The following is a 21,084-nucleotide window of genomic DNA, read 5'->3' on the forward strand; positions in this document are numbered from 1 at the left end:
GATCTTGCATACAACAACTTCCTCAATATTGATTAGACGACAGATCATTAGTATGGGCACTACTTCCCTTCGACAATGACGCTCACAGAGCAAATCAAGAGCGCGATGTCCGGCCGTCGCCTTCAGCGCACAGCATACTTGTAAAGGTAGTGGTGAAAGAAATATTTAGTAAGTTTAGGCTTCGAGTTAGGCATGTGCTAATGATCAGCATGATGACGGGATCATCACCAATTGGCTACGCTGCTACATGAAGCAAGTGTAGAACTTAGCAAATGCGATGCCCTTATTTCGCACTAAATAAAGTTACGGCAGCATTGATGTTACCAGGTATTGATAAAAAAAGTTGAGTTACAAAAAAAAATGTGAGTAGGCTACATTTTCTGAAGTATGTTCGGAAAGTGTTTTAGTTGTAAAAACGTGAACATGATAGTGTAACAAAGAAAAGTAAATACGCTCTTAAACTCACATGTATCACAAGTTTCTTTTGTTGCTTACGCGCATCGCATACATCGCACTTAAAGCCCTAAGAAGTGCTGAAACATCATCAGCCAACGCCATCAGCCAACAGGCATCAAACCGAAGCAAGTCTGATGCCTGTGCAACTACGGGTGTATGTACCCTTGCGCTTTCGAGTAGCCATCTTAATTAGATTTGCTGCTATCCAAGAGCTGTAATTGATAGCACCAAGGTTTAGGTGGAGTTAACACTGAAACCATGAGAAGACATTTCAATGGGGAATAGATGCAACGTGACCACTCGCATGCCACAACTTCCACATTCACATGTCATTATTCCAGTGTGCCCTTCCCTAAATACGACTGCTGTAAGAAAATGAAAGTAAAAACAGAAAGAAAACACTTGTAAGGGCACAAAGTACAAAATGAATATTCCCTGCTTGCTTCATAACTCCACGTTCATTCCCTTGTTTTGAAGTAGTAAACAAGAATGCGGGCAACATAAGTGGTACTTTGACAGACAGTCAAGTTAAGGATGACCGTATCCTGTCGAGCTGCGGGTAATTACGCTGATCAAAGAACAGAGACTAAAGAAATTAACACTCTTAAAACATCCAAGTGTCTCAACTGATTTTTTCAATTGGTCATGGCATTTTGAAGTCTGATGAGGCAGAACACGTGAACCCCTCGCCTTATTCATGACGAAGAACATGAAAGGCCTGACACCACGCGCACGTGAATTGAAGCATTGTGGGAATTTTATTTAGTTGGAAACAGAGTAAGCGTATCGCAAACCTTCTAGGATCATGCCAGAAAACTGCTGGAGGCTATCTATATTGCTTGGAATCCGCGCACCCTTCAAGGGGGACCACAGAATTCTGGAATTGAATTGTGGGAAATTTCATCTACCTGAAGGACTGTTCACCTTCGTTCTTCTAGCTTCACGCAGCTCAGAGTGCATTACTCGGGCTGCTGTATTTGGTAAACATCGTGCGCCATCAGATCCATCTGGAACTCGGAATTCCTTGCCCGTTGCGCAGCGCACAGCAACACGCGACATGAAACACTCAGAATAAAGAATGACACAGAGACCCTTCTCCGAGTACCGAGTCTGATAAAGATGCCCAGTTCCGCCAAATCATCGCCCGTGCAAAACGTGTGCCATGTCACTGACAGTAGCACAAGTCACCCCTTCGAGCACCGTTCAAGCGTGTTCACTGTCCATAAGAAAGACAGCCACCTCCTACAGCCAACGTGAGTGCACCGTCTGTCTCACACGGCGGCTTCCGGGCTGCCAACGGAATCCCTGTGGGCGTCCCTCGCGACGTGGGACGTGTCCTTGCCATTCTCCTTGATTACGGCCACTTCGGTACCGTTCTCTAGCTGGCGGCCGACGTCCACGTCGATGGCGACATCAGTGTGGTGATTGTCCAGCTGCTGCTGCTGCTGCTGTTGCGACGGCTGCTGGGCCTTCTTACCGCCCTCAGGTGCCTCTTTCCTGCCTGATGCAGCCTGCCGCTGCTGCCTCTCCCGGCGATGCAGCTGAGTGGCCATGCCGGCGTAAAGGTTCTGCGTAAGCTGCTTGAGCCTGGGTGGGCACGTGATTTCGCACGAGCCGAGAAGCTCGCCTAACTGAGCGAACGGCTCCTCCACGCCCAGGTGCACGAAGAATGACAGCACTAAGGTGACGGCGTAGTGGCCAAAGAAGAGGTGCATCTGCGAATAAAATAAAAGCTCTAGTTGGCCTAGACACCCCTAAATTGTAGGCTGAAGCGCCTCTTGAATTTTCTGCCAACTCTAGTGCTGGAGCTTGTGAGTAGAAACGGAGGCACATGCAAAACTAATTATGTGAAGCCAGTCATCCCACTACGCACCATGTCGAAGTGCGAGAAGAAAGTGATGTGCCGGTTCTGCGACTTTTGTGACACGATGACCAGCGGGTGGACCAAGAGCATGCAGTAGCTCAACCGGCCGACCACCTTCAGGGGCCCCCACGAGAGCCACTCGTTCAACAAGCCTGTAAACATTCGAACTGTTATATAAGTGCCTATGTATCTGCGAACGGTTGAAGGTTACACTGATATCGATGCTTGTAACATCACAAAAATGTCGACAAATAATTTCACTGCAACACTTCAACGGTGGGCAATCTGTTGAATTAAAACGTATATTGTACTTCGATTGTCATCAAAAACGGCCAGATGACTGCATAAGCAAATAACGTTCCTAAGTCATGTAATGTCGAAACATGAACGTTTTAAGTCGTATTCCTTATTCAAAAAGTGCAAACATATCGCCTGCATTAGGTATGCAATAGAATCTGCTCACCCAGACATTTTGGCATCGGTGGTTTAATGAACATATAAAGGTGATGTAGAAATAAACACTGGATGCAAGGTAACAATGAGTCACAACGTTTTTAGACCTTGGTCAAGCCATGGTAATGGCTCATTATAGCCTAACTTGCTTTTGCGCAAATAAGCCCGATTTAACTTACTAACGTGGTCATGCCTCAACAAACAGATATTGTGTCTCAATGCTCTATGGCAGTTTCTCGAGGACCATGACTTGACCGATCCTCTGTGGGCAGTAGTATAGTATGTGCGTCTTAATGCGAAACTTTCTTGACCGCCATGATCTTTGGACTAGTTTCTATATGATATGTTTCATTATTTCAACATAGACATGCATTGACCGCGTTATGTAACGCTGATGACCTTTCTTTCTTTTTGTTGCTTTTCACAGCTAAGATTTCAGGGTAGCCAGCCTTTCAGTGGACAAGCTCCCAATATCCCACAGTTAATAAAGATGAAGAAGAATAACGTGTCAGTCAGCTCTCACCAATATACAAAGCGTCCTAATGTCTTTGTAAGCTGGTGGATTTAAAGACACATAATTTGAGCTGGTGTTTCAGATATCTTTGTTGCGTTAATATCCCGTGTTTTGCTGCTGTATAGCCATATGGTCTATAACAAATAAAAACAATTGATTTTATAGCCAGAATAGCTTAATATCTATGAACTCTTCTAGCGCGCCAAGCACATAAGACGTACCACTTGACACGTTACCTGGTGCTCACCAAATGTAAAATAGACTGGAATGTGCTGGATACCACAGATGAGAAGGGGAACGCTCCGAGAAAAGCCAATAAAGACGCTCTCGCTGTTTACTAGAGACCATATTTGAAAGCAATATTGAATTACAGTTAGACACCGTGTTACAAGTAAGCTCTTACGTAAAATCTGCAAGAAGTGTTGCATGCATGTGATCGATAAATGAGGTGTATTTTTTTTCTTATCTGTGAGCACGTAGAAAAAAGGCCTATATCCCCATGTGAACAAAAACTTCAATTTGTCCAGCAGCTTTGATACAGGACGGCAAACTTACCTGTGGTCACAGGGACAACTTTGTTATCGGGCTGAGGAACGTGTCTATAAGCTTGCGCCAAAGACAACCAACAAAGCTAACCGGAGTTAGTTCAGTTCTCTGTTTCTTGCACTAAAAGAAAGAAGCTAAAGTGTAAAAATGACGAGGAATAATAGAAACAGGCTACACGTGTGATGTTCAGTCCTATGCGAGCACAGATGCTTTGCTTTTGAGCCGACCGCAAAGGGCTGCCGACCGCGGGATGCTGATCAACTCAATTGATAAATGCAAGTTGGTTAAACTTATTTAAAAATAAGTAGGCCGGGGCTTAGCACTATAGGTATGCGATAGCAAACTTCGACTGTGCTGTCCCTACAGTTGCGCGCGCGTGCTTATTGGGCAAGCTTGCCCACTCTCAGTTACCAAAGTGACATTTTTATGCCGCGTACCTCTTACAAACTTGCGATTTCGTGCACACTGTGACAGGCTCACGTACGCTCACCTGGAGTTTTCTGCTAGATACCTCTAATGTGGGGGACGTCTACCTATTAAGCTGCAAAGGACTGCGTGATCGATGGTGGGATCGAACCGCTGTCTTCCAGCAGAGCAGCCCAATGCTTTAACCATCAGGCCACGATCGCCCATATGCTTCTCTCACGCGACTCTTTGAAACTTCTGGCGCGTGCTTCACGTGCCAGTTTCTCGCATTCTTCCCACGTGACAGCTGGCACTGTGAGGCGCTGTATTAGACTGTAATGGGTTAGGGATCGGCCCATATTTCCCGTTAGATACCTCCAAACTGGTTAAAGTTGACCCATGATGCTATCGCATTAAAATATTACAGTTTGTTTTAGAATGGGGTGCAACTGTGGACGCGATAGTCAGGCTTTTTGTTGATGAACAAAGCCTCAGTTTTACCATTGCCCTTGGTTATGGATTCATACTGGCACATACCCTTACGGACTGCTCAGTCTTACGTCTTAAAATAAGCTGCCAATTAAGCATTAACTAAGCAAAAGCGTTAGCGTGGATCTTCTTTTCTTTCCTTTATAAGAAATCGGTTCAAATTACATTTTAATATATAGGCTGAAATTGTAAGTATGGTTAAAGTGAAGCTCGTGAAATTTTTTTTTTATTTTGGCGAGTTCCTATGACAGAGAAAGCACCCACGACTGGTTGGAGTTCAACTGCCTATTACACACACGAGGAGGGGACACCAATCTTACGAACTCAATGAATCAGGAGGCATGTCGAGCAATGTCGACGTAAAGAAAAACAATATTCCACAATGCACGGTATCAACTGCACTGACGGGCGTGTAAGGTGCAACAGGCGTAGAGGACCCAGGCGACGGCCAGTGCCCATAGGGTCCGGTGCAACGCCGCGTACAACGAGGCTCCCGCTGGACTGGCTGGCTCCACGCTCCAGCCGAAGCCGCAGTGGAAGAGCACGCTGGTCGTCGTCAAGCTTGCCACCCAACCCATGGCGTAGGCCAACTGCAACGACAGCAGCAGGGTTGTTTTATTTCCTGCTTACTTCGTGTTTCACTTTTTTTTCGCTTCTCAAGGCGCAACGTTTCCACGCATTAGAGCTGAAGTAAAGCAGCGCGTGGTGCGTGGCTCCTCAAACCATTGCTTCCCACCCGTCAAGGAACTCTATTAACTGAGTCGCGCTTTATCTGACGTTGACCGCGACTGAGGCAGCTCCGGACGCCTCCGAGCGCCAAAGTTTGCAACTTCTGCTAGTCGCTTATCTCATGCAACGGCGCTTGAGTTCGGCGCCCGTTCGCCGAATACGCGCAACGGTGAAAAAAATGCGGCGAAGCGCATTCTCCTATGGCACTGTCTGCGCTGAGCAGCGCGGCTCCGGAGAAACGAAGGCCGGGCTCGGACGGGGACGTTGCACTCTTTATCCGATTAAGGGCTGCGGCATGAGCAGCACCCCGAAGGGCTTCCTGCTGATGACACAGCATTATCGCGAGTCCTTATAAGAGCGTGTAACAAGACGAGCGCTAGTGAGGCTTCTCTTTCCACTTGCTTGTTTCTTGTTTTTAAAGATAAATGTTCAATTTGGCACGCTGCACACTCTGTCACGAAGTCGGTACAGCACTTCGAACGCTGTCAGATAAAAGAGAGCCGGAGGTTCAACTTGGAAAGCTTTTCATTTTGAAAAAAAAAGTAATTTGCCATTGGCCAAGGGCCTTCGTTAATTATATGCTCGCTATCACAAGTGACCGTCGCCTCTTCTTACTAACTCCTCTGGCATATGAACTGCTTTGTTAAAACGACCCAGGATACGTGTTGACAGATCAGGTATGCCTTGTTATTCATTCATGAGATTTGGCATCCCAGAGACGCAAATGGGAAATGGGGAGAACTCCGAAATAATTTAGACCACTTGAGGTTCTTTAACGCGGGCCGAATGTCGGCACATGAGTGGTTGCGCATTACTTGCGCATCGCGAATGCGGTTGCCGCAGATGGAAATTTGTCCCGCTAGAGTGGGTCACACCGGGATTGGACTACTCTATAAGTGTCAATGGCGCCCAAGCTTTACCCAGGAAAAGCAGATAATTTTCTAATGTGTTGCGTGCGACATTTCACTAATGTGCTACTAGTTAAGAAAAAGCTGTAGCTAAATTATAAATTAAATTCGGGGGTTTTACGGGTCAAAACTACGACATTATTATGGGGGCTTGTTGTAGTATTGGGCTCCGGATAAATTTTGACCACCTGGTGTTCTTTAGCGTGCACTCAGTGCATGGTACTAGCGAGCTTTTGAATTTCGCCTCCATCGGAATGCGGTCGCTGCAGCCTGGATGTGATCTCCTGGTTTAATCACGGAACGTTTGCGCACAAAATGACTCCGTCAAATGCGCTCGCATCCCTTTCCTTATTTATGCACGCAAACTTAACTGAAACTATTAGTGAGCATGTGTTCCCTGAATAATCTCATTTGCGTGGACTCCCTTGTATTGTCGTATTTATTTTTTTTTCAGTTGGTTTGCCACGTGGCATAGCTTCATAATGGATTCAACTATAAGCATGCAGGCCCGTTTCTTACAGATGCTGCAACAGTGATTAACAAAATTTGTTGTCCATAATCCATTTTTCATAGCCTTCGACTTGATCATTGTTCACTTTCACACCTTTAATACGACAATTCGCGAAAGTGTCGTATTTATTGTGCAGTCCTTTTTGGTTGCATGCTATTTTTGGACTACCATGAGACAACTAGTCGAGCACGAATGACAATGACATCCTAGGGATCCACTGCATGACGCAGTGGATCCCTAGGAAAACAATTTCTCTTCTCTCGTTTATTTTGATAGCAACTCAGGAGGTAGACCTTTCTCTTAATACTCATGGCCCGTATACATACAGTTTTTCGTTCGTACGTGCTCTTTACCACTGGCCGGTAGCAACACGATCAGCTGGCAGCTGCACTTAGGAACCGTTCTAGTGTAAGGTATTTTATGTGAATGCGGACCCATACTTCTAGCTAATGCTGTCTGGTCAGCTGCTACAACAGTGGAGTATGTTAGCATTGCAATTGAACGGGACACGAGTTACACAGACACCGCGAGTGCTGGCTGCGCTCAGGGTATTTGAAACATACAACTGTGACGCGGAACAAACTAACAGGTAAGAAGTGGTTGTTGCGTACCTTGGAAAGTCGGTTTTTGTCGAAGTGACTAAGGAGACAGCCCAGGCCAAGACCAACGCAAAACGAGCCCAGGTGCGTGTACGGTTTGTGGTATATCCACGTAGACAGGCGCTCGACTTCCCTGAAAGTGGACGAACATTGACATATTGAAGGCACTTCGTTGCACGCGCAGTGCGAAGTGATGCTACCAGCTGCGTATTACCTTCATAGCAAGAGTGCATGCAAAGCGTGAAGAGACAGAGAGAGAGAGAAGTTGTAAGCGACAGGCAGGGAGGGTGACCTGGTTGAGCCCGGTAGGAGCTATACTGCACTGGGGAAAGGGGATTGAAAGATGACAAGGAAGAGAGAAGTTCACGCTTTGCACAGATGCACATACAATCAAGTGTTCATCGCTGAGTCAATCACATGCGTTCAGAAAGGGTGGTGCATTTCAAGAAACGCAGCAGTGCTTTTGTGGCATTGTATAATAGCAGACGCACGAGGCGACGGCGCCAAGATCTTCTGTGAAAGGCCTGTCATCTAAGTTCCCCAAAGCTGTCCGAAGGGCAATACTCTCATCTTCGTATGCTGGGCAGTCACAAAGGAGATGTTTGATAGTTCCTCCAACACCCCATGAGCTGCAGTTGGCACTGTCCACCACTTCAATTAGGATTGAGTAGGCGTTTGTGAAGGAAACTCCTAGTCGCTCTTATATGAAGAAGCTCGTGCGCACGTAGACATGCAACAAAGATGCAGACATGCGCGTACATTATAGAAACAGCTGTGATCCCACTCGTGTGTTAATGATACCCCTCAAAATGACATAACGAGTGTAGTTACATCAGATAAGCAAAATAGCGGAATTCACTAACGGAAGTACGGTGTGAGGGTTTTGTACTACGTCGGGTGTCAGTTTCAAGCAGGTTGTGTACGCTCGTAAATTACCGACGGCTTGTATCTAAGAGCACATATAGTGCCCCAAGAAAGTAATTTAAGATAGCGAATCGCCTCACGCAATTAACACCAATGACAAAAATGTAAGTAAATAATCCCCGCACCCCAAACAACTCTATGTCAGACAAGTAATCGGCCGCTGCGCAAACAATATGCAACATTTTTTTTTGACGAAGGGCTAGATAAAACTTCTCAAGTCAGCATAAAATACTGTGTGTGCGTTGAAACCCGAGGACCGTGCGTACCGCTGTTTCATCCGTTTCTTACCCGGTAGCCTGTGAAAATGCCGGTTGGAGCAGTGAACTGTGTAGCACAACACGCTTGTCGCGTACAGGCGCCGCCGGATTTTTGTTATTATTTTTCTTTTAGTCAGCGTCTAACCGTAACGCACAATATAACGGTTTGCCATTAAGTGCTACGCCTGATCTGCATGTACCTTTCATCAAAACGAAGGGGGAAATATGCTGGCTGGATTTATTGAAGATTTTATCCTGCATATAACGAAAAACAGGACAGAGCCGCACGCACAATCATGTTTTACTCGCCGTGGTTGCTCAGTGGCTATGGTGTTGGGCTGCTGAGCACGAGGTCGCGGGATCGAATCCCGGCCATGGCGGCCGCTTTTCGATGGGGGCGAGATGCGAAAACACTCGTGTGCTTAGATATAGGTGCACGTTAAAGAACCTCAGGTAGTCGAAATTTCCGGAGTCCTCCGCTACGGCGTGCCTCATAATCAGGAAGTGGTTTTGGCACGTAAAACCCATAATTTATTTTTTAACGATCATGTTTTCTGAAGATTAGAGAACGAATAAAAGAACAATCTTTCTCCACGGAAAGCTTCGTGATAACCGTGCAAGAAAAAGGAAGCCCTTGAATCAGCGTTTCTAATGCAAATAATTTCACCGCAAGACCTCACCCATGACCACCGTTTTGCTTCCCAAAGGTATATGCTTTCCTGCTACATGCAACACAGGTTTTCCGGGAACTTGGCAATGTGTTGTGACCAAATGAGTAAATGGGGCTTGGGGAAACGTACTTGGGATAGTGTATACAGCAGTTTGTGCCGCAAAATTATAGACACTAACTCAGATACCTGTGGCGATAATGTGTAAATTTAGTCAATATACATGTCTTCAAATTTTACATCTTAAATAATTATCTGCCTCCTGCATGCCTTCTAACTCTGTCATACTTGAACAAAAACAGTCCACATCAGTCAATAAGTGCAATATTGCTAATAAAAATGCACTTTTAACCGTACAATAACGGAATGGCTTCTGTTACAAGGCATCAATGGTGTACTGCAAGCGAAGACACTTGGGTCATGCAGCATCAGGCTGTGTACCTGTAATTCGGCTCGAAGATGCTTCCTGGAGGCAAATCCTTGGCAAATGTGATGGCCCCAGTCACCACGCACCCAGCGAGGGCAAAGCCGAGAACGCTCGAATAGCCAACCTTTGCGTTTCTGCGAGGTTTTGTGGGGTTGAAAAAACATTTTTTTTCACGCATACATGACCGAATTGAAGTTATAACTTGTTAATATCAATTAAAACGTTAACGAGCGCATTAACAATGACGAAGGACTCTTTTTCCTCCCCCTCCTCTGCCCCTATGCATTTCTGTTAGGTGACAACGTTGTTCCTTGTTCATGGTTCATGCTTCAGACCAAATTTATGTAAATCCTGCGCAGACACACGCAAGCATCCAAGCGTGCACGGCCACCCATGCAAGCCTGCACAACGATGGAAACGGCAGCAGGTAAATTACCAAAGCAAACTTGCTTTCATATCTTAGATATGAAACTAACACGCCGATGTCGGCCTTCAAATCATTATCAACTTGCTATTTTTCTGCAAACTCATGCCTGGCGCTGGGAACTCTGTCCCCTTTATAAATTTCCTTGCTTTATTTTTTTCTATGATTGGCTTTAGAGAATAAAATAACATATAATAAATACTGTACACGAACTCGGAAGCCCTAAGTCCATCTAAGGCCATCAATATACGCTCATAATTTATTCAAAGCTTCACGCCAAGGATCACGAAATGAAAGAACTACGCACAACGCACCTATATTATTAAAAATATGGTTCGCGCGTTCTTAACATGGGATCAATAATTGGTCGACAAGAAAACAAAGACCAACGCTATGGCCCAAACTATGTGGCATGCAAATTCGAGCACATTATAATTCGAGACTTCATTATGCAGTCATGCAAATAATGGTGTACAGAAAGGATTGCAGAATATCAGAGCCGGTCGATAAATCTGAACAAAACTGACGTTACCTTTTTATGACAATAAGAAAGATGAGCCCTATGATGGTAAATTGAATAACCGTAGCTGGGTACCAAGTCACGAACAGGCACTGAAATAGAAAATATGTTTTAGAAGAAACAAAGATAAGTAAAGGGCATAAGTCATGAAAGACATTGTTCTTTTTTTAATTTTGCAAGCACACATAGATCACTAAACTTTTAATGTTCTCGAATACTTTCGACGCGCCACACTCTACAGTCGAAACCGAAGTCACGGTTCGAACCAACCCACTAAAATCAGGGTATGCTTTTCTCAGCGCACTTGATCGGCTTCAGGTGGGCATTGCATTGTTCATTCTTGATGCGTTTCTTGAGCTTCTGATATTGATGGAAAGATGGCTAAAACAGGAAACAATTTTCAGCGTAAGTCCTACATAGCGTGCTAATCTTTAGTATGAACGCAACATCCAATATTGTTTGTGGAAGCACTACAAATGGGGCAAAAGGTGGCTCTCACACAAAGCACTATTTGAAGTTGAACAAAACGCAAACAAACAATTGAAAATCTGCTAAACAAACCTTTATGTTACTGCGTGGCGGTCACAATGAATTGTTAAACAGGCTTCTTTAGCAGTCGTAGCCGTGAATCAAACTTAATGAAGCTTCTGAGTTCCATCTGCCACTCGGGTCAAATTTTCGACAATAGCAGCCTCTTTTCAAGAACTCCCATCCCTCTTTCAACTTCATCGCAACCACGTATATCGATGTAACCGCTCAAGGTATCAAATGCCACGACATCGTCCGTGAACGTGCATTGGTGTAGATAGACTGCTTGTGCCTTCGTTCACCCTAACTACTCTTTTCTTTTTCGATGTCGTGAACCGTTTAGAGATCGGTGACAATGTCCGACACGATCAGTGTTCCGATGTCTCAATACCATCTTTTAAAAACACATGTTCACGATCAGTGACATTGCATTCTGTTCATGCCAGAGCATTCGCAAGATTCCTGCACCACATCGGCAGATTCATCAACTTTGACGGTGCTTTGCACATCCTCGGAATTTCCGTCAGCGTTGCACTTGCAACGAGTTTCTGTTAGAATTGCGAAACTGATGTCAACGTTTGGAGGGCCAATTCGCTTTTGCAAGAGCCAAAAAGCCTCCAAGCATTGAAACCCCTACTTTAAGAAGCACTGCTGAATAGTCACACTAGAAGCAGTGTTACACTATGTAGGGAGTGAATTTATCGCATCATTGGGGGTGCACTTTCCCAGCCTTTGGAGAAAACATTTGGGAAGGGAAGAGTAACAATCGGGAAGCTAAAACGCATGAAGTGTAAGTGAACTAATTAAGACCAGCATTTCAGAACGTAAGATGTCGAGAAAACGCAGCAAACAGAAACGTGTTAACGAGGTTTTACGGAATATCGAATTAGAAACAGACGTCTTGCATTTATTTTAAGTATTGTGGACTAATAACATACCTAATACATGTTGCATGCAATAAAGATTAAAAAAATTAAGTACACCGCATAAATCAGACCCTATGCAGTGTTAAAATGGCAGCATCGTGTTTTATGTTGTCATGCGTAAAATGGTTGTTGCTGTAATTAAGCCGGCATTTTAATTGCAAATGATAAGAGAGCTCATCGTAGCGCATCAAACAAAACTTGTATTAGGCCCGTTATCATTAACAAATTCATAGATATCATGAAGGTTTACATCCCAAGGGAACGCATTGGCTACGAGAGACTCCGCAATAGGGTGGCCGTATTCATTTCGACCGTATGTGGTTCTTTAGTTATATACACAAGTGTTTGTATACATTCCCCTTCTAGCGTAATGTGGCCGCTGCTTGGAATCCAACCTACGACTTTGTGCAGAATAGCGCGGCGCCATAGCCGCTGAGCCACCACGCCGGGTTCAAACTAAACGCGCTCTTTGGAACGTTTCGTAGGTTTATAGCCGCTGCATACGAGTCCCGACACGATTTCAAATGTTTGCACCTATCAAGACCGCATCGGTAAAGCTGGCTTCTCCACGTGAAGATATTACGTGAGGAGAAAGTAGCTTCTGTAATTCCTCTCACTATAGAGGCGACAGCCTTCCTACATACGTATACGGGATGTATTTCTCTGTATGTGTAATGCAGAAGGTTATGATAGAAATGGCAAGAGTTGTTATAAAGAAAATGAATAATAAAACCATATTGACACGTGTACTTCTATGTCTTTATCGGGCGACCACTTCTCACCACCTAACAAATGTTATCGCACAGCGCAGGACACGCCTGCATGTAAAAGTTTCTGGGATGTTATCGATGGTTCCGTCCGCTGTCTTTCCCCGCAACTTATGTAATCTGATTACACAAGTTGCACATTTGTTAGGTGGTGAGAAGTGGTCGCCCGACAACGATAAAGAAGTACACATGTCAATATCAGTCGGGACCGAACTTGGGCCCTTTTGGTTCTTAGCCTGGCGTCAGCCATTAACTTCACCAACAAGACACTGCTTGCGTATTACGCGCACCATGGTAGAAACCACGCGCCGTAAGCAGAATACTGACAGTGATCGCACTGTGCTGTAGGAGCAAAATGGGGCGACAAATATCAGCGCATTGAAGAGATGGCAAATGAAGCAAAGAGACATGTGTGACGCAATGTTCGGCGAGCCTAACGATTGTCTGAAGTATCTCAGGAGTATCGAATACAATCACGTAATCGTGAGAGATGACCCGAATGCTTTTGAAGGGTAGTGGAAGGTAACCGAATGGGAGCATCGGAAAGGTGCGTCGTGGCGGAGCGCGAGAACTTCAGAAACGGCCCCGGCCATCGCCTGTCCTTTCTGTGACATCGAACTGCCAAGGAGCCGAAAATGTTCTTTCTCAATGTTGGATCATTAACATAGGAATCATTTTGGAATTTGAGTTCCTCTATTGCGAATGAGAAGTCAACTGACATTTCTATTACGGCACTCCTGACTCTGAGCACCTACGGTCACGCAGAGTGCATGCGGTCATCCACGCTATGTTATTCCTCTTTATACGTCTGCTTTATACGAGTGTGGAGGAATGTTTAAAATCGAACTATTGCTTCAGGCGTTTTGAATGTCAGTCGTTCAACTTGATGTCTGACAGCTTCCGGCTTGACAAGTTTCGCGCAACTTGGGTGAAACGTTCATCCCTGATAGTTTTCACAACTTAATTCATTACAAATACAATTAGCTTTACATACAGTAAATGGCTTTGCCAACAGGCTCATCTTCTCTGCTATGAAAAAGCCTCTAGAAATACGACATTAGAATGGTGCTCAAGTCAGTATGCAGTCATTGAAACATAGTAAAGCCAATATAACCATGCGAATGGAAGGTGCATGCGAACCAGGCCGTCCAGCATTGTAGAGGCTAGGGCTATTGCGGGAAAGCTAACACTTGAAATTGAAAAAAAAGAGAGAGAAAAAAAACACTTTACACGCTATTTGTTAACGTAATGTATGCACTTTATAAGACCTCTACAGACATCTTAGGCACTATTTCGGCTCGTCATAGATCTTTCCTATAGCCTAACACAAGGCACTTCAGCGAAAACTTCCACGTTAATAAAATCAAAGCAGTAGAGCGAAAGAGTTTATTTGTTTGGAATGGCGTATTATTCGGGCCTATGGTTATCACAAACAGTTACTGATTATCCATTCAACTCAACTAATACTGAATACATAGTTTTTAATCACTTACTCAGAGAACATGCTGCAATTACGATATTCAAGCTTGTTCCTGCTCAGTGCATCACCACTTGGGATGCATCAACAGACTAGCACCAGTTTCGAGATATTCCCTAGAAAATTTGGTGCGAAATGGAGTGGCGTTCCGCGCTTCCTTCCTTTTTCACTGCGGGACAAAACTACATGGAACACAAAAGCCTATTTTCGGAGATCTTTAGGACAAGTATGCTGAAAGCGGTGCGACTTTTAGGATTCCTAATAAGTGCACATAGTGTATACATTAATCATGAGTAATCTACGATTTATTGATAGCGTAGAAGAATTTTTAATGAAAACTCTGCAGACTGTTGGTAAATGTCCCCAGAGTTTTAATAACTTAGGGACACAGTGTTTCAGGGATTATGAACGGTTCATGACTGGTCAGCGCTTACGCTATAGCAGTGTTGATTAATGTGATAATTCAGAACTTGGGGGCCAGCAAGTCACAAACCGTTCATGAGTGCAAGAAACAGAGCTTGCGGATTCAGGAGGCGATGCCACTTCCACTTTACATAACGCACCACGGTATTTATTGAAATTGTAGATATGTGGCGTTGTCTCCACGTCGTTTATGTTAGCGGACATGACAACTAGTGTTGTTTAGTCGGAGGCAGGCCTCCGGCTACTCAACTTTGACATACGCTTGGGTAGTGTGGGTTGGTTTTTCGGCTGCTTTTTTGTTGTCATCGGTCTGAAAAGGTCATGTCGGATTCCAAAGCACACGGTCAGACGCCAGGCATCACGAACCACGCTTACCTTTTCATCAATTTAGTAGTTCGGTCTGGTAATGCTGTGTTAACTGTGACGCGATCGAGAAAAGGCACAATCCTCCTGTATTCAGTAACATGAACCGGAAAATCTTGGCGTTATAGAAATAGGATTACTCTACCCTCTATTCAGGCCATCCCGTCCACAAGGACGTTTTTGATGCTACTGCTACTGCTACAGATGCATCAGCGTAGTTTTCGGGCAAAGTCTTGACGCATGTCCCGGAATGCCTACTCACCCCTACTTCCACAATAATTGCGTTCACATCAAAGTGAGCTTCGACTTAGCCTATATTGCAAGTCGATAATAAGCTAAAATCAATTAAGACTAGTCCCCAGTCATGTGCCGGACACTTTCGAAAAAGACAAACAAACAAACTAAGGCCTTATGTCGAAACGCTCATGTCACAGTTCATCTTTACATCCTGGGAAAGCCATATTTCCAGTGATAAACCAGTAACAAATGAACTCGCAAAAGGCGATATTGCATTGGCAATGCTGTGTAAAAGATGCGTAAGAGAAACAGGGTTGGGTAGCAACGCCGGCGAAGGGTGACTAACCGAGATCCCAATCGTGGCATTTCATTCACTCATCTTTCGTTAAGTGGCCCTTCGCCGATGTTAATTGCCCAGGGGCATTTAAGAACCTCTAGAAGGGCTCATTCAACATTGCAAATGGTGCCCGGCATCTTTCGCTTCCCTGGCTTATAAGAAGTTGTCACTCACCATGCTTTCTGCGTTCCAGAAGTTGCTAATATAGAAGAGGTTGGTCCACCACACCGCCGAGCAACGTTCGATCTCAGTACCAGCATAGTCCTGCCAGAAGGGCCCGTCGTTGGTCAGCGGCAGCAGCAGGAGGACGCTCAGCACGGCCAGGAACGGCGGCGTCATGCTGTGACCCGACACGCCCCCACAAGCCATTAGCAAACACTATTTTATAATTAAATCGCTTGATACCCTTTCTTTTTTCACAATGGCAAAATTTCGCTACGGTGCCTCCAGCCATTTTAACGAAACTTTGCTTACATACGAAAACTTTGACGTTGGCTTGTTACCAGGTGCAAGTCGACATAATAGCGACTGAGTGCAAATGGCCGGGCACGGAAAGTAGGAAGACATTTTACGCGGAAAAAAAAAATCCTGATCTTTTCGTATTTGCATTTCGTCGATAAAAAAAAATGGAAAGAGGAAGAAACAGTGTCACAATACCAGTGAAATGAAGCACGTAAATTGTGTAAAACATTAGTTATCATTTTTTCAGTATGCACACTCGTGCCAGTCATTATTTTGTGTAACATTTCTGTGAATCGGTGTGCAATAACTCCAAAGTTCGCTACTTTCTTATTAAATAACTTACCATGAAACGTAAAATGGGTGGTGCATCTTTCAAATACACATATACCTTATTCTGTTCGATAATGCCCAACAGGGTCTGCAGCGTTTGCCATAAATCTATAATGTTCGTCCAGTGGGCAACCTCTGAGCCGCAAGCCCAACATCCATTGTCGCTGTATATGCGATCCGGCCGTTACGGATGAAAAACAGCGTCAAGGACAGTTGCAGACATTCTATGAGATTCAGCAAAAACTGGCTTGGAATCTTTAGCTAGAGTGCTCCTATCTAAATGCATGTAAAAGGAGAATTAGTTTTTCTCGGCAACCACTGCACCAAATGTGACGAGGTTTGTTGCATTTAAAAACAAAACTTAAAATCTAGTGACTGTTGGTTCCGAATTTTTGAGTTATCTCGTCAATTTTTTATTAAAAAATGGCAAAAATCGGAAATTTTCAAAAAACGAAACTATCAAGTTTACAACTCTGTAACTCAACAAGTAAAAATGATAATACATTTCTGTGAATTGCATCTAATAGTACATCTAAAGTGGACAAAATTGATATGTTACACATGAATATAAAAAAATATAGTAATAGGAAAATACAACTTTTGCAAAACCCTTTGTAACCAACGTAACCAATTCACGTAAGATGTAACATGACGTATTGAATTTGTCCGCTTTGAATGATCTAATGGATGCCGTTTAGAGAACCGCGATATCAGTTTTTGATGCAGAGCTATGAAATTGTAAACTCCGTGCTTCTATTTTCTTCAAACGGTCAAATTTTTGAAAATCGTTTTAATAAAATTCAAGCCTTAAATCGAAATTCCGCTTCCAACAGTCACTAGAATTTAACTTTCTTTTTCAAATGCAACACATTCCATTAAAATCGGTCCAGGGGTTATCTCATAAAAACGTTTTTGCGTTTTACATGTATTTGAATAGGCCCCGTCGGAGTTGGGCCCGACCTAAAGCATCCTCTTAAGAACGAAATTATCACTTGATCTCATGAAGTTCCGAGGTGCATGTGAGGAGAAAGATTGGCATATCAGTGCAGCGTTACTTAATAAGTGCACCGTAAGTCTGACACTCGTCGTCAAAACAAACGTGCTATCATATAGCTTTAATTTCGCTGTCATCGGCGGTGGCACAAAAGCGTAGCTGAGTAACTATAATAAACACCTACAGTGGCTATTCTCTGTTACTGACAAAGGTGTGCCGCTAATATACCGGGTGTTTAAAATTAAGTTTCATGATTTTCATAAAATTAAGCACTGGGAGGCACGAGGAGACCACCTGTACAAATAGGTTATGTGGCCAGGGGGACAAAGTGAGGTGATAATTATCGCTGTCAGCAGCCCAATCACCTAAAATTGAAGAAGAGATAACATGGAGGCATCTCCAAGCGGGGGTGATCTGCAACCCCTACATTCTGAAGAGATGGCACGATAGCATTGAGAACATGAATTGCAAACACTGCGGGGCAAAAGCGGACATGATACACATAATATGGACATGTCCTAGGTACAATAAACCAGATAGGGATAGACAATCCTGGGATACTTTAATGACCAGCTCGAAGGAAGATGATCAAAGAGAAGTCATCCGCATGGCCCTGGACACCGCTGAGCTCCAAGGAGCATCAGCCAGCTGAAAAGGGAGGAGCAAGCCGAAGAGACAGGAAGACTCTTGACTCCTCGGCGCTCTTTTTTGCGGGTGCAAATAAACGTTATTTCTCTCTCTCTCTCTCTCTAGCGTGTCTGTGATATCCAACTCCAATTTTTAATTGCCGTTCGCATGATTACGCATGCAAGGTAGTGAGGATCGGCGCTAAGCTCCTCCCTAACGTGACGCCCTCGTTGCAGGCTGCGTGGTTGCGTGTTACGACAGCGGTTCGGGGGTCTCCTATTTTTTATTTTGTCAGCCGAGAGGGGAAGGGAGACTGTTATCATCTTTGCCTATGCCTCCGCCCTGTTGTCAGACTAAACGTCGCACGCAATAGCCGCGTCACATCAGGGAGGAGCTTTGCGCCGATCCTAACTCTCTTGCATGCGTAATCATGCGAACGACGATTAAAATTTGGAGTCGGATACCTCGGAGCACAGACACGCTAGAAGAGTTCTTCCGGCTGATACTGAAACACGACTGCCTGTAACTTTTCAATACAAACATACCCACTTACTGCAGTCAACAAAAAGTTAATTATTCAACTTTAGTTAATTGGGCTGCTGACAGCGATAACTATAATCTCACTTGGTGTCCCCCTGGCCACATAACTTATTTGCACAGGTGGTCTTCGCTTGCCTCCCAGTGCCTAACTTTAAGAAAACCATAAAGCTTAATTCTGAACACCCTGTAGATAGTTTTGTGAAGACCTCATCGAGTGTCGACTGGCTTTTGGTTTTGTTCTGTCAAGGAAAGGCTCCATGAGATATCGCTGTCATTTGCTTTAAATTTGTACAGAAGTGTTCGTGCTGTCGTTTTCCGACACTGCGCTTTCTGGTAGCATGACCTGATTAACTCCCAGAGCAAAATTTTCAAGAGTATGACTTCAGACAAAACCTTTTATTTACAATGCTTGGTGTCCAGTAAATCGGACACTTTGGACATCTCACAAAGGTTAGCCGTAATGGAGTCGTTGGTTGAAATATTCATATGACTAGACCTATGCGCCCACTTGACAAGCCTAAAACCGACCAGATGCTTCCCGTCTGTCTCACTAAGGCAGGCACTCCTTTATGAAAACAAGAAGTTTTCACGGTCGACCAGGTGGGTATCCTAATAACCACCAAACATTTCTGAGCGTATTAAAAGGATGAGAAGATGAAAAAAAGGTACTCCATTTTATGGATTGCATAAAATTCGCCCTCAAACCCTTCACCCAAACCATTTTTGTCGCTGTAAGGGCGCAGGTGTCCGAAACTTGTGCATCACGATACTTTTCATTGTATGCGCGATAAAAATACGAGAGAGAGAGAGCTGCGACAGACGCAAGGAATTTCTTATGGACCCATTAGTCAATAGCACCGCCGCTAGAGGTTCAGTCAGGCAAATACCCTAAATAAGCCCCTCTTTATCGCATTGTGACTGTGAACGTTTGCTATGTCGCAGAAAAAAGAAAACCACTCGACTCTGTTTGGGGCCAACTCATAAGGTTGAGCAGGTTGACCTCAAATCAGCGGTATAGTTGAGCTTTAAATATTCCTTGTAGCACATGTAACAAAGAACAACTTCGTGCAAACGTTGTACAGATTGCGCAGAACAACGTGCACCTGTTACCCTCTCTTTTTTTTTCCTTTGTTAGTTGGGGTTCTGAAACGTATAGATTCGATATGCAATGGAAAAGGAGAGCGTAAATATAAGATCAAGTCTGCGCAGGATAAAATAAATTGTGCCTAGAAAATGCGACGAGCTCACAAAGAAATCGAGCGAGGTTGTTCCCGTGTTTCTTTTTTGTGCACCATGTAATTTGCATTCCCCACCAAGGGAACGAAAGCACGACCAACCTTGTGTTTTGCGAACTTGCGAAACATGTACGAAGAAACTCAAGAACGTAAGGAAAGTTGAAAAGCTAGCAACATGCTCCATTACGATGTTACGATGTTGTTATCGTTATTTGTTTCATTTAATGCTGATTTATTTATTTCTCTTAGCGTTATCGTTTATTCCAGGCACGTACCCAGGGGGGGGGGAGGGGCCCGTGGGCCCCCCCCCATCTGGAAATTAAGCGGCATACCCCCCCCCCCCCTCGACCCCTATCCGCCCACGCCACAACCCTCACACACATTCCTAAAGCACCGACAAATCAATCTACTCGGCGGTCAACATTTTGCTGCCTTTTACAGCGAAAACAGTGTATGACTAACTTCCATAGTTTTCTTTCGATATCCGTTAACAGAAAAAATCATCATGTGGGCCGATCCTGGTGATAGTGCGAAAAGGTTCCAAGATCAATGACACATACCCCTGTGGACTCGGGAACCTGTAACGCGCCCTTCAGAATCTTCGGGATGGGCACACGTATGGGGAGCGCTTAACGCCTGCTTCACCTCCGCCGCGGGTGGGCCCGGTAATGCAATATCTTCGGCATCGGCCTACGTATGGGGTGTTGTTAATGCCTGTTCACCTCCACCGCAGGTCGGCCCGGTGTTGCACTACCTTCGGGAGCGGCCCACGTATGGGGAGTGCTTAACGCCTGCTTCACCTTTGCCACGGGTTGACCCGATATTGCACTATCTTCAGGCCGACCCGCAGCGGATGTGAAACACTTTGCTTTTCGTTGGAGAGCTTTGACTATCAGCTTTCGCTGCCATTCCTTCTTCACAGAGTAGATTAGTTGTCAATTTTTTCACTCCTTCTGGATGGCGGATAGTTATCGGCATCTTCTGGGGTGTGGAGGCCAGTTTTCTCCTCGATTCGGTGCCCGCGTGATTAACTCAAGATCAATTCAGTTGTCACCATATATTGCAGCAGACAGGGCGTAGTTTATTGTTTTAATTATAGTATTTTATTTATAATGCCCAACACAATTTTTATTTCACTATCTAT

At 44.5% G+C, this 21,084-nt stretch overlaps 1 protein-coding gene across 1 annotated transcript in view; it reads right to left on the reverse strand.

Annotated features, from left to right (window-relative positions):
- Window positions 1-1,727: 1,727 nt before the first annotated feature.
- The window catches only part of LOC142579715 (O-acyltransferase like protein-like), a 60,673-nt gene continuing 41,316 nt past the window's right edge, over window positions 1,728-21,084 (reverse strand). The window contains exons 9-15 of the mRNA XM_075690245.1: window positions 15,927-16,092; window positions 10,707-10,786; window positions 9,765-9,884; window positions 7,487-7,607; window positions 5,134-5,317; window positions 2,330-2,472; window positions 1,728-2,171 (exon numbers count right to left, since the gene is read on the reverse strand). Coding sequence (XP_075546360.1) covers window positions 1,728-2,171; window positions 2,330-2,472; window positions 5,134-5,317; window positions 7,487-7,607; window positions 9,765-9,884; window positions 10,707-10,786; window positions 15,927-16,092 — 1,258 coding nt within the window. The remainder of the gene's footprint in view (window positions 2,172-2,329; window positions 2,473-5,133; window positions 5,318-7,486; window positions 7,608-9,764; window positions 9,885-10,706; window positions 10,787-15,926; window positions 16,093-21,084) is intronic.

This window comes from Dermacentor variabilis, chromosome 1 (genome assembly GCF_050947875.1).
Source record: "Dermacentor variabilis isolate Ectoservices chromosome 1, ASM5094787v1, whole genome shotgun sequence".
NCBI classification, from domain to species: domain Eukaryota; kingdom Metazoa; phylum Arthropoda; class Arachnida; order Ixodida; family Ixodidae; genus Dermacentor; species Dermacentor variabilis.